At 35.1% G+C, this 17,149-nt stretch overlaps 2 protein-coding genes and 1 pseudogene across 4 annotated transcripts; 1 reads left to right on the forward strand and 2 right to left on the reverse strand.

The window, feature by feature from the left end:
- Nucleotides 1-1,042: 1,042 nt before the first annotated feature.
- Nucleotides 1,043-6,017, forward strand: LOC145564201 (uncharacterized; annotated as a pseudogene). The gene is made up of 7 exons (XR_014094768.1): nt 1,043-1,323; nt 1,485-1,586; nt 1,891-2,005; nt 2,950-3,070; nt 3,565-3,727; nt 4,625-4,767; nt 5,637-6,017. The product of XR_014094768.1 is annotated as an uncharacterized LOC145564201 (transcript).
- Nucleotides 6,018-6,806: 789 nt separating this feature from the next.
- LOC145564202 (cinnamoyl-CoA reductase 1-like) lies at nt 6,807-9,959 on the reverse strand. Its single transcript, XM_081624530.1, has 5 exons — nt 9,541-9,959; nt 8,039-8,202; nt 7,748-7,945; nt 7,272-7,639; nt 6,807-7,094 (listed from the first exon to the last, which is right to left on the reverse strand). Exons 1-5 carry the CDS (start codon nt 9,749-9,751, stop codon nt 7,001-7,003), a joined length of 1,035 nt encoding a protein of 344 aa, XP_081480656.1. The 5' UTR covers nt 9,752-9,959; the 3' UTR covers nt 6,807-7,000.
- Nucleotides 9,960-11,004: 1,045 nt separating this feature from the next.
- On the reverse strand, nt 11,005-15,486 carry LOC145564203 (uncharacterized). Of its 2 annotated transcripts, XM_081624531.1 has the most exons (11): nt 15,248-15,486; nt 15,089-15,146; nt 14,089-14,212; nt 13,908-14,002; nt 13,532-13,737; nt 13,096-13,287; nt 12,810-13,016; nt 12,183-12,336; nt 12,008-12,071; nt 11,863-11,928; nt 11,005-11,765 (listed from the first exon to the last, which is right to left on the reverse strand). In XM_081624531.1, the coding sequence occupies exons 1-11, from the start codon at nt 15,286-15,288 to the stop codon at nt 11,689-11,691; spliced, it is 1,284 nt and encodes a 427-aa protein (XP_081480657.1). In that variant the 5' UTR covers nt 15,289-15,486; the 3' UTR covers nt 11,005-11,688. The 2 variants fall into 2 exon arrangements, with proteins under 2 accessions (XP_081480657.1, XP_081480658.1); XM_081624532.1 differs by lacking the exons at nt 15,089-15,146; nt 15,248-15,486 and adding an exon at nt 14,477-15,066.
- Between the last annotated feature and the right edge of the window lie 1,663 nt (nt 15,487-17,149).

The raw sequence follows: 17,149 nt of genomic DNA on the forward strand, positions 1-17,149 counted from the left end.
GTCCTTGTTTTGTCTTTTGTATAGGTACTATGAATTGGGCCCTGATGATCCGCCATATGCTGCCAAGTTCTATGACTGTTGTGGTGCTGAAAACCCTGAGGCTCCCGGCTGTACTGTGGGTTCTCATATCACTTATGATGATGAATGATGTACATTTATGCCAGTCAGCTCTAAATGCGTATGATTTGATGTATGCCTCACATGAATGTATATGGGATAACTAATAGATTTTCTCTAATTTGTAACCTAAATCTCTCTGTATTTTACAGTCCTTCAATGTATATAGCAGTTGCAAGATTGGAGTTTGTTACCCTTTGTGTTAGTTCATAGTCTAGAATAGGAAAATTTGTCCATCACTCCAACCATTTATTTTTGTTTTTGTAGAATACCTAAGTGTTTTTCATGGTAAATTTAACCTGTAAATGATGTCATAAATCATAATAGATACATTTAGAGCTAACTTGTTACGGAGTATTATTTATTCATTTTTTTTTTTGATTTCATTCCTCAAATTTGAACCACTGAACTACATAATCTATGCTAAACAATTCAATAAACTCATGTACCACTGTTACTTTTTTATTACTCCGTATTTTTGAATATTACTCTGTACTTTTCATATACTCCGTATTTTGACTATCAACAAAATGTTCCCAACGACCATCAATATTCCCTCCCCTAGTCCCCTCTTAAAATTTTCCTATTTCCTTTCTCACTCTATTGAGAGTTTTAAATGGGTTGATTTACTTCATATGAAGTATTCCCTATGAGTACTAAGAACAAATGACCGCTATACGTAGTTAAGGAAACAAATGACCAATATACGTAGTTAAGGAGAATTCCCTTGTAAGTAGGCGGAAAATTAGGGATTCTATTTGAATCAAACTCTTCTTATAGGGGTGGAAGAAGGACCTCCAAGACTTAATTTGTATAGAAAATACGGGGCAATTTTTAAGAAACAAACGACGGAATGGTTTAACTGCGTAGACGCGTGCCTAAATATGGGCAAATCCAACTACAAAAGTCGAAAATCCAAAGTCTCAGCAATTCCCTGAAAAGTCCGTCGACGTTTCAGCTGTTTTTTACTTGGACCTTAAGATTCACACAAATTCTCCTTCTCACTTCCCTCTTTCTCTCTCCTCCCTCGTCTTCTTCAATCTTCAACAATTTCATTTCATAATCTCAATTTCAATCTTCAAAAATGTGGATTGAGGTAATTTGTGGTTTAATACTCTACAAAGTACTCCGTATGTTCTTCGGAAATGACGACGTTTTGGACATCGAAACCTCCGATTTCAACGCCATTTTCTCCGTCGCAACTAGGTTTGTTTACTCTTTCCATTATTATTATCATCGTATTTAAGTTTGATTATTGTATGATGATTATTATTGTTGATGAATTTGATTGTACTAAGTTTGAATTGAAGAATTTAACAAATTTGATTTCATTTTGAAAAATGTGATTAATGAATTTTGTTTTTCAGACTAGAGAAATTGTATGGAGGTAAGGCGTATGTTGGTCTTCGGATTCCTGACGCTGATTCCGGTTCTCGTCAAAGTATTGATCTGGTTCTTGTCACTAAACGGTAATTTTTCAATTTTTTTCCTTTTTTTTTTTCATCACTGTGTTAAATATTTGTACAACCTCGGTCCAAATTTAGTTTTCACGCTATTAGTTCAAATTACACTATCGTTGTCACTATCGATTGATTTCGGATAGAGGGAGTACTAATTTTTGTGATCATCAAATCATGTACTGTCTATTAGGAGTGGTGTGGTTTAAGGGAAAATTTATGGATGCAACTTTGTTGGTTGTTGTCATAATCTTGTTTATACACCGCTTAGTTGGTTAGGGTTTATGTAAAGTCTTATTTTGGGGTTGTTTTGTAGGGAGACTGTGGTGATTTGTGTCAAGAATTTGGCAGGGTTTGTTTCAGTTAACGCCGATGGAAGTTGGCTTTGTATAAGTGAGCACAAACAGAAGGAAGAGCATCATCCCAATCCTGTAAGTCACGTAATTCAGTTTGCACAATTTACACCGATAATTGCTAAAAGGGATTTTTTGTTGGTAGTCTGTATTGCAAACGCCAAGAGTTATTGTTGCATCTTTGTTTAACACGAATTACCTCCCCTCCCCGTAATCTCTCAGTAGTAGGCCACAATTTTATTTCGGGATATCCCAAAACTGATGGCCTACTTTTCATATCTAGTAATTCTAATTGTGTGTGTGTGCGCTTTTTTTTTTTTATTCAAATGTTATTTACAATTGAAGACAACCAAATTTATAATTTGGTGAAGTTATACATGAAGTGTTAAATTTTGTGGGATGATGTCGAAACTTTTATTCAGTTGAGTGAAAGAATAAGCTGACACTTTACTTTGTGAATTCATTGACTTCTTGTGGACTATTTTTATTTAAAAAAGAATGTGATACTTAGCTTTGGAGTGCAGTTGTTTAATCATTACATTTGTTGTCTTGTGAGGCTGGCTTCTAATTCTATATCGAAATGTTTTTCTTTTTCCGGGTGTTATAATTCATGAAGACGGTTGATGTCTATGCTGTATAATTGGTGCAATTTCACTTTGATGTGATTGTGACTTTGTTGCAAGTGCTTTAATAATACTGTTTGAGGAGGTAGAAATATATTTCATGAACTTCAGTGAAGTGTACATATGTTACTTTGGGCAGTACAGTGGCCTGTTAATGTTATGTCATGCATTGGATTTTCTTTCTGATATGTCAGTATATAGGATGTTTGATCATTTGTGATGGGATACTGTGTAAAGATTTCACCCACGTGAAGTTATGACTTTTTTTTTTAATTGTGGAATTAAAATCTTTTCTGCTTGTTGGTTGGTTGCCTTGGTTAAGAATTTGTGCTTTGTTTTCCTGGAAATGATGTTATGCTTTTTTTTTTTCTTCCCCCCCCCCCCCCCCCCCTCTGGTAGGTAGCAGAAGCCAAACGGCAGGCCTCTGTTCTAGAAGCATATCTTGAACAAAGAGGAGTTTCTCTTCCTGAAGGATATCTTTCCTCCAAAGTCATCATTTCCAACCCAAAGTTCCGGTAATGTATATTTCGTTGTTGTATTAATTGTTCTTGTTTGTTACACTGTACCAAACTCAAAAGCAAATCCAGTCATTTGTTGTTATAAATTTTTTCCTTTTTGAAGCCTATATACTATAAACTACCTCCTTTCCCTTGGAATATATCTTCAATTTTTGTAATTGTTTTTAGAGCAATATTCTAGATTGTTGTTACAAATCATTAGATGGTTGCATCATGGTCCAACATTGTTTTTATTTTTGTAGTTTATTATTTTACTTAAGTAAATCTGAACATTAAGGAAAGAAGAATTTTGTGCATATATCTGCTATAAAGATGATTATAAGAGCTGATGCATGCTTTCTTGGTTGTGAAGATAGTTATTCGTTTGCGAATTTCGCACTATGTAATCTTTTCTGATAGACATGCGGTCATTTTCTCATTATAGCATTTCAGATATCTAATCTTTTCCTTTATGGTATCCCAAAAAAAAAAAATAATAATAATAAAAATATTACAGAACATTAAATCCAGACCACTTCCCACCAGAAGTTGAAGCCAGAATCAAAAGGTTTGCTTTCTGGATGGTTTAAAGGGGCATTTCGTGCTGGAAAGAAAGATATACAGGAATCTACACATCAGCAACTTCAATCTATTTTAAGCACTGCTCCAATGTGGGATAGGTATGTTTCCGAATCTCTATTGTTGCCTGTTATATTTTTATGGACCTTTTCTGCAACATCTTTCTTCCATTTTACTTGAGAAGATTATGACTCAATACAAGTGAAACCCTAAAACATGTGAAATGTGAAGCACAAGTATGGTGTATGCTATATGTTTTTCCTGATTTTACCATCACAGGAGGTAGAAATATATTTGTTTGTGATTAAAATTTTCTGCAATTATATTTTGTCTTTCATGATGAGTGGGATGTGTGTGAGTGAAATTCTAGGGATGTGGAGTTTATTTAAGGTGTTCGTATCTTACCTGTTTGAGGTTTGACTTCTCTAATTCTCATTGGTCCTTGAGCCCATTGTTACACACAAAGAAAGCCTATGGTACTCCAAAAAGTTTATGTTGTCTGTCTGTTTGTTTTAAAATCAAAACTTCTTGGTGTAATGGTGTCTGAATTGGTTTTCTGAATTGCTTTCAACCATTGTTTTTGTAACTTGGTGAAAATGTGCATCAGCTCTCAATGAGTTCGCTTGTGTAGGTTTTGCTTTGACATTGTGGACTTGTGGTGGGGTGTGTATGTGTGTGTGTATTGGGTATGCTTATTTCCTGTAGTGCAGTATTTTACTGTTTAGGTATAGTGCTGTGTACATTTGGACCTCTCTAGACCCTGTTTTGGTGGTGTTTATACTAAGTTGTTATTGTTGTAGAAATGTATTCAAACACAGAGTTTGATTCTTTGCATATTGTTAGCGTTTTTTTTAAGAACAAAAAAACTGACAATTGAGAATGTTGTCACAGGGGCTTCCATTGGCCTGCAATTGGCCAGGTACTTGAACATAAAATGTTCCAGTTGCACAAATCATATAAAAGTAACTTTTTTGTTTATATTTATTTTTGCTGCATAGGCTGGAGCTCAAAGCCAGCAAATATGTGTTAGGAGAATTTCTGGAGTTCAAAGGCAAGAATGAAGATATTCAAGAGTTACAATATATCAAGAGGTCAAAAGTTGGCCAGATGATTGTACAGAAAACATCAATGTTTGGCTTTGGTAAGTTTTCTGCTTTTACGGTTCACTCATTCATCCAAAAATGTTTCTTCACTTGTATATCATCTTTTGTATAAAGCACAAGGCACCAAGGATTGCATGCAAGGTTATTCATATGAAGTTAAAAGAGGGATTTGACAGTGAATTTATAATCTGAAAGTTGGTGTGTTACAATTCTTTTGGCCTTATGCTAGAGGCATAACTGCATAAGGCTAATTTGACTAGCTGAGTGCCTGAGTGTGAGCTTCCAGGCTGCCAAGCTGAGTATGGGCTTGGATTAATTTTAGTTCTACCATATATAGAATTGGGTTTGGTTGAGCCTGATTGCTTAAGCATTAGTTATAGGGGCAACTATGGCACATTCAAAAAAAATAAAAAAATAAAAAAATAAGGAAAAGAAACAAAGCGAAAGCTTTGTCATGGTGCCTGAAGCTTGGCTACCCAGGCTCATGTTGTGGGTAGGGGTGTGCTAAAATGCAAATGTATACTGGTTAGCTGCAGTGTAAAGGAGGTCCTGTGCTGAAAAAAAATGAGTGGCTTGAATATGAAAGACAAAATTTGTCGCCTCTTCTCCATATTATGTACTGCTACTTGTTCATGTATATAGTGTGCAAAGTTTACACCACTGGACTTACTGAGGTTCCCCTTCACACTGTGATTATACACGTTACTAAAAAGCCAGGAGAAAAATGATGGCAGTAAAGTTAAGTTGGTATGTGAGAAATTTATGAACGATATTCTTGTGTGTGAATTTTTGAGCTGTCCTGTTGCGATGATTATTGATTGCTTCTTCTGAGTTATACCATTACAATTTTCTTTGGGTTCATCTTGGTTGCTTCCATTTCATAGGTTTAATTTTTTGTGTATTGCAGCTCCAACAAGGCTTCAAGTTTTGTACTGTTTTCGCGATTATCGTACTGAAGCCTCTTCATCTTCTGAGTGGAAGGAGGTGACTGTCAGGTCAAGTACTGAAGTTGTATTTCAGCCCCAGAATGCCAAGAAAGTCAGGAAGTTCAAGTTATCCGCTATCACTTCTCTGACACTTAGTGCCTAAGGACAGTACATTGCTCTCAATTAGAGGTAACTTGGTAACGTGAGAGGTATTTAGGTTTGTCTCAACTGTAATATCCTATGCCAGTGACTCTTATCATTGTATAATATGAATATTCAATGTTGAATTTTAATTGGTGTACCATAGATCTTTCCAGTTAGGTTATAACCTGATGAGTTGTCCAATGTACTTAATCACAGAAAAAGGTTGAGAAATCAACGTAATAATATACTCTGTATTTCCTTTATTGCTCCTCTGTACTTATTTTAGTCAATTTTCTGCTTAATTCTCTGAAGCTGGTCTCTTTGTTTGCAATTATTTAAAAATGTTAATATTATTTGAATATCCCCTTGCTGTTGGTGTTAGAGCAGTAACCAACCGATTTTGATTTGGTATGGGTTTGGGATGTTAGCCATGACAAGATTGTTCTTAATTTCTTATGGGTCAATATTTATTGCGGGCAAGAATACAGGTGAATTTGTAGTGACTATCACCCTTAAAGGCTCAAAGAAAGAACAATCTTTACTCTTTAGCACTTACCTTCTTATCAATCTTCTGTGTAAACTTTCTACTAGAAAAGTCGTCCGTTGTTCCCTAGACGTCTCTCTGTTCTCCTTGAACAATTGAGCATTTGAGCCTTAAGGTGCTTCTTAATTAGGTTTGAACTAGTGATAGTTAGCCAAAAATCACTGTATGGGTGCACTACAAATCTTGATTTGCACTCAAGCAGCAAATAGATAAATAAATCGTCATATGGTAAATGGCTCTCCTTATGATTAGATAAATGTGAGTTGAGGTTCATGCTGGCTAGTTGTTTCTGACTTGCTGATCGATGGGTTCTTCCCTCCAAGAACGATCTGCTCTAGTTATTGGTTTAGGTAGTTTCGGCCAGTGCACGAGTCTCTTCACATACTTAATTCTATTTTAATTACAAGATATCAAGAAAGTGGTGTATACCAAAAATACCAACCAGAAGAGAATAGTTGGGACTTGGGAGAGGGTTTTGATATTGATTTTCATTGCTGAAGTTATTTTTGCACTTAATCTTCAAAATTACATCAAGAAGATGAATAATAATGAATTTTCATTTAGTTACATTACAAGCTTTCAATCATATTCTGGTGCTGAATAAAGAATGAGGCCATATGTACATGAACTCCATTCAGTTTGGACAGTGGCGTCTTACTAATGCAGCTGGAATTGACCATCAAAATTCACCATCAACTGGTTGAGTTTCTTGTTGCTTATCCGTTGCGGGTATACTCTTGTATCCTCTGAGCTGCACATATATAAATAAGGTTAAGATTAAGATAAGAGCTAATCTAATCGCTTTACCTTTTAGTTTTTCTCTTTTCTGTCATCAGAAAAGAGGAACACTAAAGAAAGGGAATTTGACAGAGGAAAGTTGAATTATTATGGTATAGTATATTCTTGTTTCTAATGCTAGTGTAATTACCTTTGAGGGGGAGAGGACATAAACATGGAGGCAAGCTTAACTGCGTCTTTGTGGCAGTTGATGACATGATTGAAGCACAAATAGCGTCCGTATGATGAGACTTCTTCAAAGATGCAAATATGGGCATCTACCAAAAACCAGAGATCTACAGCCACAAGAACTCCATTTTCGTACATTTCAGCTGCACCTTTTAGGTATGATGGAAAACTCTGTCTGCTGTTATTTGCAGCAGGATGAGTAGCAGATGTTTTACGCAAGTTCCTATCTAACAACAGCCCTCCATTAATCGAAACCATGCTCACCCCTCTGTCCATTGCAAGTGCCCATGCTGTCTTCTCTGCTAGTGTTTTTGACAATGCATGCCATAGCTGTTACAGTTCATTCATGTTAAACTGGAATCAGTTGATCATATTTCTTGTTGCTACGTTCTTGAACTTTAAGAACGGATTAGAAACACTGCTAGCCTGTGTGAGTACCTTGAATTTCTTACAGAAGTTGATATCGCTCCAACTCTTTTCATCGACCTCACAAGACAATGATGCACCATCACGGGTATCTGTCCAGACAACAGCTGTGGCGGAAGAAGTAAAGATGACCTTCTCTATGGTGGGTGTCTGGGCACATGCTTCCAGAACATTGTGTGCTGCTCTCACTTCTATGTCTGCCATATGTTCCTGCAATGTGCCAATCCAAATGCTGTCAAATACAATGTAACCTCCAGAAAACAAGTAATAAGACTGTCTAGTAGGCATCAGCAAGCGGCGTACATCATAAATAGGATGCTCAAACGGAGGCTCGAATATGTAGAACAAGGCAGAGCAGCCACTAAGAGTGTCAAGGATACTGTGATAATCCAATAGATCAGCGTGAAAGATCTTCAGGTTTTGTTTTTCATCTCCAGTACATTGCACTTTCATACTTTGCAACTTCCCTGTAAAAGATAACTTTTATAATTAACATACTAAAGAGGCTTAATAACAGTATTTTAGCGTGTACTTAATTAGTCTTGGTCTATTGGTGAGGACTGAAATGCTTGGCAACAAATTCAACTCCCGCAAAGGGCATTTTGGGTAATACCAATTTTTTTAATTATACCCTCGAAGGGTCAAGGCTCTGTCTAAGAAGAGAGCACCCTCTGCCAAGATACTAAGTCCTTAATACATGTCTTTTTCATTACCTACCAAAATACTTGTAATAATAATAAAAAAAAAATAGTACAAGTACGAAGTATAGTACATTATAGTTGAGTAAGATTGTTTTCAACAAAATTAAATAAACTTTCTTCAGGGAAAGTAAGTTGAATATATTATCAATAAATTTAGTTTAACAACAAAGACTAGACTAGTTCAACAAAAATAAACTGAGTTGAGCCAAAAAAAAAAAAAAAAAAAAAAAAAATCTTTTGCAAGATATAAGACTATTTTCATTATACATATACGTATTTGGAAATAGATTTGGTCCCCTCAATGATACGAAGTGGAGTGTTTAACAATAATACTACCTCCGATTTTTTTTTTTTTTTTTTTTTTTTTGTAACTTTGAGGATATTATTTAAGAGATATAAAATATTCTAAAGTTGCAACTAAAAAAAATCGGAGTTAGTAATAATTTATCAAATGTGATTCTTTGTCAAATTTGTACAAAAGTGTGAGATAATGTAAAATTACAATTGGACATACGGAGTACCATGAAAGTGTTAAACAAAAACCTGTACTCTACTGTAGTTTTTTAAAAATCCAGATATTTCTCATTATTATTTGATTAGATGTAATTATATAAATAAATAAACTACTCCGTAAAATATGCCATTAATTATTGTAATTCACTTTCTTTGGTGGGGGATGATAAATTGGAAATTGGGATTAAGACACTGAACAATTGAAATTAAAGAGAGGAAAGAATCAAATTCCCACATGAAAAGACATAATATGACTGTTGATCAGGTTTCACATAAATTTTGGCATATTATATTATATTCCCTCCAATTTCACTCATGAAAAACAGCATCTTGATTATCACGCTTAAACAAAATCATTAAATACATTATTATAAAGAATGAGTTACAAATCTTGTGTAGTTGTGTTGGTGACTTGGTGCATAGAGAGCCACAAATGTAGTCACGTAAACAAAACTTATTCTTTTAACAGGTCTCGGACTGTTGAGTACCACCTCCAAGACTTAACTAATTTAGCTGATTAATGCGAAGAAATTAAATGAAATAGGAAAGTAGACAAAATTAAAATCATGAGAATGAATACATGAATCAAACCTTTGGAATGAGATTGAAAAGCAGCATGAACAAAGTAACCTCTTTGCAAGAGAGTTTTAACAAGTTCAGACCCAAGTGACCCTGAAGCATCCATTACACAAACTGTCTTTTGTTCCCTTGAAATTACTGAAGCTGAATTTGGGTGCTGATGCTTCATTCCGTTGTCGCCGCCACCACCACCACCGCCTCCGCCCGCTTCTTGTGGGGGCATTTTAGGGAATTACTGATAGGTAGGGAGAGAAAAGAGTAGCAGAATTTGGTTGATAGATTAGCTAACAGTCTAACACCAACATTTCAAACAGGCTGATGTTTCTGCCTAAATATATATACTTCAGGGGTAGTTTTGGTATTTCACTAGTTTGAAATTTTAGATTAGTTGGGGGACTGGTAGTTAGTAGGAAGCGGGAAATGACGAGAAACACATACTCTTGACCCATTTAATTGATTACTCTTTATTTATTTAAATAAATCTATCATTAACATTTATTACGAAAATTAAACCAACAATTTCATGACTCGTGGAATCAAATAGTTCTTTGCTTATTTTCTGCCACGAATTAGAGCATTAATCCAGAATAATTTTGAAGTTTTGTGGACAAGAAAAAACTTTAGAATTTGGGCCAACTATTTGATTGCTTATTTGCTTACTATCTCCGTTTCTATATAGTCGATCACATTTGATTTTCCTAATATAAAAGTTATTTGATGTTTTCTTAACAAGTATATTTCAACGATCAGGTGAAGAGTAAAAGGTTGAATGAAAAGGTGTTCAAGTTAGGGCCTGTTCACTTTAGCTTAATTTCAGTTCACTTCAATTCAGCTCCAATCAGTTCAGTTCAGTTCAGCTCCAATCAGTTCAATTCAGTTCAGTTCCTAATTTCCCTCTCTCATAAAATATTCATTTCAGTTCAGTTCAGCTCCAATCAGTTCAGTTCAACTCAGTAAATGTGAACATGCCCTTATTTCAATACATGTATCTATGAATATTTACCTTCAAAAGAAAAAAAAATGAATATTTACCCCTTTTTTTTTTTTAATTAATTCTGTAAAATACATATCATAAAATTACTTAATGATTGAAAAAAAAAAGAGGAAGTAGGTGTATTTGATGACTTGAAATAGTCGATATACATTTATACCAACGTGATATAGTCTTGTATATTTATATACCCAAGTTATCAATATGAAACTCCATAATTAGGGAACAGGTAAACAACAAAAATAGAATTAAAATTGGGAGAAAAAGAATAGGATGTCAAAATTACGTGTGAAAATGGAACTAAAACTAGAGGAAATGAAGAACACTCAACAATTGAACAAAGTACAAGTGCTCAAATTGTATACGAAAATAAAAGAGAGGAGTAATAACTAATAAGTAATCATAAAATAAGTAGTCCATATAATTTATTATTGCAAGAAAATAGACCTAATTTTATGTCCAAATCTATACCACTTCTAGTAAAATTGACAACTAAACTACAGTACATTGAATTAATTGAAATAGCGTGGACAGGAATACAGCAAAAGTTCTGATGTTTTTGAGGTAAAGTGTACAAGATTATTTATGACCTTCCATCAATAATTAACCTGAATTTCTGCATAAATTTATCAGGCTCACCTAAATCGAATAATACGGAGTATTAAAAAAAAAAAAATACTCATAATTGTTATGTGTAAGTAGTACATGATTCGTATAACACTTTAAGGTTATGTTTAGTTCATCTTATTTTACAAGCATCAAGCATCAATAGGGGTGTCGGTCATCGCAAAACTCAAACCTGTCAAGCAAGCTCAGAAGCTAACTTTGATCTCAAGAGAGCCAGAAGAATAAATCCAGCACGGTGTGTGTGGACTCGAGATACTCCTATTTGGTCAGTTAAAACTTTACTGCTATATATGCCACAGACTTCAAAACAATGCCATTGTATGTGGACTGTGATTGAGTGATTCTACATAATGTGCTGCTTCACTCATTTGAGAAACAAGTGACGCCTTGCAAAGCATCTAGTTGTGTATCCAGTAGCTCAAATTACAAGCCTGATTTCTTGTTTTTCGCTACCTCAGCATTGATCTTTGCTCTGAATGAGATTGTGATCGTGTCACTACTCTCTTATGTACATATAGGAGATTGCGGAATTCACAAGGATGTCAAAATGAGAATTCCTCGGGTAGTTCTTGATATTTGCTCAACAGATACTTCTTAAAGCTTTGTTTCAGGTTTTTACCTGCTCACAGAGGTAATATGGTCATAAAAATCGAGCAAGTCACGAGTCTATCTATTCTAATATCTTCATATATAAGACAGAAGCTTGTTCATGTTACCTTTAGGTTGGAAGAATGATATGTCCTTTGAAAGATTTGACTGAACTACTTCCACAAGATCTTTTCCTGACAACATTTTGGAATAAGCTCAGGGAACATTTAGAAACTGTAAAAACATCTGCTTAAAGTCGCCTGCTTTCCTTACCGTTTATACACTTTTCTCCATCATTGGTATTTATCAATAAAGGAGTTATCATAATTTCCTTCATCTGCAAAGTCATAGCCCCGCAATAATATCAGAAGATAGTATACGGCAACAGCAATAAGAGTTGAATCAAGCTTCTAAAAATATTGAATTGATACGAAGGAAATTCTTAAACCTTGGCAAAAAGAGCCTTTGATAGCTCCAAGGGATCAACACATGACGGGCCTGAATTAAATGCAGGAATGTACTTGCCATTCTGATATCCAGCTAGGAAGTGAAAAGCAGCTTGACCTGGAGTAAGCTTTGAAATAGCAGGAAGGACTCTGGAGCTGATTACAAAAGGATAAGGCATCCAAAAAAAAAGGTCTATTCATAAGAAGATTTTGGATGTTGTTTTCAACGACGATGTGGAGAAGGCAATATCTGTGATAAATACCACAGAAGAAAGTCTATGGATTTAATTCCTCTACTACAACAAAGCCTGTAGGCTGTAGCCTATGAGTTAACAAAGCAAACTCAGCTGTTGTACAGAGATTGACTTTGACGTTCACACAAGGCCATAAGCAATATCAGGGACATGAACACTCTTTGCCAATGAGAATAGCGCACTTGGGGCATTGGAGAAATCTAAACGGTCAATATGTCAAATACACACTCTGTTGGGGCAAAGACACTCGACTATTTTCTATGAACTATTTTGTTGTATCAGTTAGAATTTTTTAGTTAAACGATAGGAATATGGAAGGAACATGTAGCCATGAAATGTAACAGAAACACAGCAGCACTAAAACGATTTCTTTACCTATCAGAACATGCAAGGATAATAGCAGCAGGCAATTTGTACAAGCTTGGTGAGTCAGTGTTGGAATTTTTGGCTCGAAAAAAGGGTGCAACACCTTGAGGAGCAAGAATAACACCTGGATCTGCAGACACCAACAGATCTGAAGAGCTCTGAATAATGTCTTCTGGTGCAAACAAGAGTACTACTAATTCTCCCAGCTCCAGAATCCTGTATTAGTATAAAATTGAGCAATCACAAAACTTATATTTCAAACACTTTGAAAGCCAATGGAAGCAGAACAGTTTACCGAGCTGCCAGTGGGATGCCTCCTCGAGCTGCTAATATAGGTTCTGATAAAGCTGCCAAACTTCGTTTGACTCCATTTGCATCAGCAAATGCTTTACCACATAAAATAAGAGAAGAACGCTCAGTATCAGCAGCTAGAAACCCCATACTTCCTTTAGAACCAAGCCCAGTTGCGCTCTCTATTGCTTCAGTACTGCATAGACAAGAGTAAGAATTGAACAGTTTAGGAAACTCATTACATCAAAACTAATGGAGGGAAACTAGGTAGAAGCGTAGAACTGCCCTTATTGTCAAATTTAGTTTTTTTATTAACAGAAAATAATCCCTCAAACTACAGGAAGTCATTCACATATATTCCACAGTTATACATCACAACATCAGTAGACTGATTCATAAATTCCACGTGGAATGCTCTGACTAAGTCTATATCAACACACCTTATAGAGGAAGCAACATAAGTTGTTACAGGACAGGTATCATGTGAAACTGCACGAGTTGAGGCATTCCAAAGAATATTCGAAAGGGAGAGTATAGCTGATGGACTATCACTTATCACACGGACTTTTGCAGAACACCTCAATGATGATCCAACAGCTCCATCATGAATAAAAATGTTTGAGATTGATGACAAATGACTAGTGACCTAAATCTCATTTCAACAAACAAAAGACTAAAATCAAAACCTGACCATTAATATGCCATCCACTTAACATTCTAAGTTGGATATTTCATTTAAACAATGTGATGATAATATAATTCATAATTGCAATAAAAGTGAGAAAATCCAGTTAGCCGTAAAAGATTCACACATGCCTGTTTCAGCAATTTACTGAACTGCGCCTTTGAAATTTCTGAACATTCTCCAGTCACAGTTCCCCTGACATGAATTGGGAGCCCTGATAGAGACTCTGCAAAGATTAAATGAAAGCAGAAGCTTCTGAGCTATTATGCTAAAAAAATTGGGGAAGGAAAATAAGGGGCAACAATTTGATACCTGTAACGGTTGCACCTTTCTGCGTTAGTTCAGATGTATTCAAGTTCAGAAAAAACTTGTCTTCCACAATTACACCTCTTGCAGCCAAAGCTGACTGCAGGCCATATGAAGCTCCAGGGTCTCCCTTCAGCGAATGAATGAAAAAAAAAATTGGGGTAAACCAAACATTTCAGGGTGCACAAGGGCAAATAACATGGTCAGAAATAAAGGATATGTATTTAAAGTAACACAACCCAAACGCTTCTTACAATTATGATTTATGACAAACATAGTCAATATGTGCAAATTAAAGTTGTGTGATTGCTTCCTCTTAAGATAGATATACTTCGATATACAAAACCAAGTATCCTACTGGTAATTGTCATCTGATATATTAATCATTCACTACCTGAACAAATATACATTCATGCCCTTGATTGTTTTGCGGGGGCTCCATTCTTTGTTAGCAGTTCATCCCAAGTCACAGGCTTTGATGCAATTCTACTAATTCCTCCAAAAACAGTGGCATAAAGAGCCAAGGGAGGAAAGCTGACCTACAAACCTACCAAAACTTTTTTACAACCTTGAAAAATTAGTGATCATTTGGTTGATTATGAGGTATTTTGAGTAAAATTCTAGATATTTGCAAAAGAAGAAAGACCAGTTCCCAAAAGCCTAACAAAATCCACCCATGAGCTAAGAGGGTGGTGCCAACTTCCACCGATTGTCCCAAAATCCATACTCCATACATATAATAGTCTGCTTACCTAATGGTACTGTGTTACTCAAACACTTCATTTCGCCTCAAGTACTCATGTCAAATCCTCGACACTCCAACACGGGTATGGACATTACGACACTTCATATTGGGCCAAAAACATGCAAATTTTTGACAAATTTATCTCGGAAGTAACATACATATCAAAATTTCAGGTATAATTTCCCATTTCAGTCCAATTTGTAAAAATAAATTGGCTAATTAAGATTTCAACAATAGTAATATTGAGAAAGAAAATTTTACATGGTAAAGTCTGTAATACAAGCCAATTGATGGCGGAGCTCCCGGAGAAAACAAGTATCTGCTCAAATGTTAGTTGAAACAGAGAAAACCCCAGAAACTTTTTTTTGAAGAGATGAAAGAAAAATAGGAGAAGATAGATTGAGTAAGAGAAAAACTCGCCGGAAGCTGCGGTATAGCGACATTGTCGTCTTCTTCTTCATTATTTCCCGGTTTATCTTCCGTTTTCCGGCGACGCCAACGATTAATTACCACTTACCAGTCACCACCGCTTCCATGTCCAAACCACCCGCAAGCAAGAAACGTTTGTCCCTTTTTTTTTAGCACTTCACATTTTCGTAATTAAATCAACATTCCGTAACTTATTTCTTAAAAGCGGATGCACAACCACATAGTGATAATGGCCGGATAAAGCTGCTGACTTATTTACCAAACTACTCCCTCTATACTTTTATTAGACAACTTAAAAAATGATTAATAGAAGGTGGACTAACACATGAATTGATGAATGAGACGATTTTGGACATTATATAGGCCTAACCGCCTAAGGGCTCTTTGAGAACTCTTAGAACCACCTTAATGCCTAATCTTGATGGATCCAAAAATGTTATCTGGAAAACTGAATTTAAAGGCTATAATACACAAAATTGGACCATTTTTGGAGATTCAGAGTCTTGTATTGAAAATTTAAGTGATGCCAGAAGTGTGCATCCTAGATTCATATAATATTTGTGGACCCATATATGGCCATTAATTAATCACATAAAGCCCCATGGTTTCCCATAAGTTGATGAAACGAGACATGTACATAATTGGCTTAATTGTTCCAAACTTCCAACTACTTGAATGGCCTCCTACAACCTTGTGGAAAACATCTTGTCCTCTTTTCTTTCAGGATTCAAAAAAGTAAAACATTATGTTAAACTAAAGGTTATAAACAAAGCTTTTAGGTCAATTTCGAGAATTTTTTCATATATTGATGTGAATGTGGCCATGTGGGGAGGTGCAAAGTTGGTTGTGAACCATAACATACACCCATATGTTGGATTTCTAAGGGAAAAAAAGAAAAAAAATTGTTCGCAATTTTCACAAGTTTCAACGTTATTATCAATTTAATATCAACGCGTATTCTGTTTGGCTATATATAAAAAAGTAACCAATAGGAATAATTTCAGCGCCCCCTCCCCCAACCCACGGGGGAGAGTTTTCCCAAGAAGGAAGTTCGCTACTGTGAGCGGTTCAAATTCAAATTTTGGTGATATTTCCCAATCATTTTGGTTGGAACGTGTACACAGCTCTAATTGAGGTTGACACAAAATAATGGCTCCAACTTGTTCCCTTGATCTCGTAAACCACAAAAAAGTAATATTTTCTTTCTTTTTTAAGCTCCGCGCATTCTCGAAGAGCTAATTCTTGCAAAGAGAAGAGCCTATTCAGCTGGCCGCACGAATCCAGCTAGCTAGGGCTAAGTAGCGACGATGTTCTCGAATAAATGACGCAATATTAATGACAAAGTAAATCCTTCTCCTGTGTTTAAATAAATGAAATGTTTTTTTTTTTGGCTTGCAAGTATATATACCAATGCCATACTTTGATTATCAATAAGTAAAACTTATAACAATGGAATATTAATAAACTATTCATTGAGACGATTTTAACAAGTATATATCACAAACATTAGTCAAAATGAATTAGATAAATAGTGCAAAAAGTAAAAATGTTTTATTTATTTAAACACGGAGAGAATTATACAGACTAAGGCCTTTTTTTAATTCAACTTATTTTTTCTTATTTAAGAAAAAATAAGTTCAGATCAGGTCATCGTTTTATGTGCAGTTTTTTATAGCTTCGTAATGGAAAAAAAAATTACATATTAATAAAATACACATTATTATTTATTAGGAAATTTTGAATTTTGGTACGTTGAAAATGGATCTAATTGAATTTTCGCACCTGTTTAAATTTTTTTTTTATTTTTTATTTTGGTGCCCATCAAAGTGTAAAAATATAGGTTTTGGCTGGTCGGTGTTTTTTTTTTAAAAAAAATTAAATTATTAAATAATT

This window comes from Chenopodium album, chromosome 10, assembly GCF_948465745.1.
Source record: "Chenopodium album chromosome 10, dcCheAlbu1.1, whole genome shotgun sequence".
In the NCBI taxonomy this organism is placed as follows: Eukaryota; Viridiplantae; Streptophyta; class Magnoliopsida; order Caryophyllales; family Amaranthaceae; genus Chenopodium; species Chenopodium album.

Excerpts from the sequence above, each read along its gene's own strand:
- LOC145564202 (XM_081624530.1), bottom strand. The coding sequence starts at position 9,751 with ATGCCCCCACAAGAAGCGGGCGGAGGCGGTGGTGGTGGTGGCGGCGAC. Across the intron at positions 8,203-9,540 it reads TTTTCAATCTCATTCCAAAG|GGAAGTTGCAAAGTATGAAA; the intron begins GTTTGATTCATG and ends TATCTTTTACAG. Across the intron at positions 7,640-7,747 it reads ACTTCTGTAAGAAATTCAAG|CTATGGCATGCATTGTCAAA; the intron begins GTACTCACACAG and ends GAACTGTAACAG.
- LOC145564203 (XM_081624531.1), bottom strand. The coding sequence starts at position 15,288 with ATGAAGAAGAAGACGACAATGTCGCTATACCGCAGCTTCCG. Across the intron at positions 13,738-13,907 it reads TCAGTAAATTGCTGAAACAG|GTCACTAGTCATTTGTCATC; the intron begins GCATGTGTGAAT and ends AATGAGATTTAG. Across the intron at positions 12,337-12,809 it reads ATCCTTGCATGTTCTGATAG|CTCCAGAGTCCTTCCTGCTA; the intron begins GTAAAGAAATCG and ends TTTTGTAATCAG.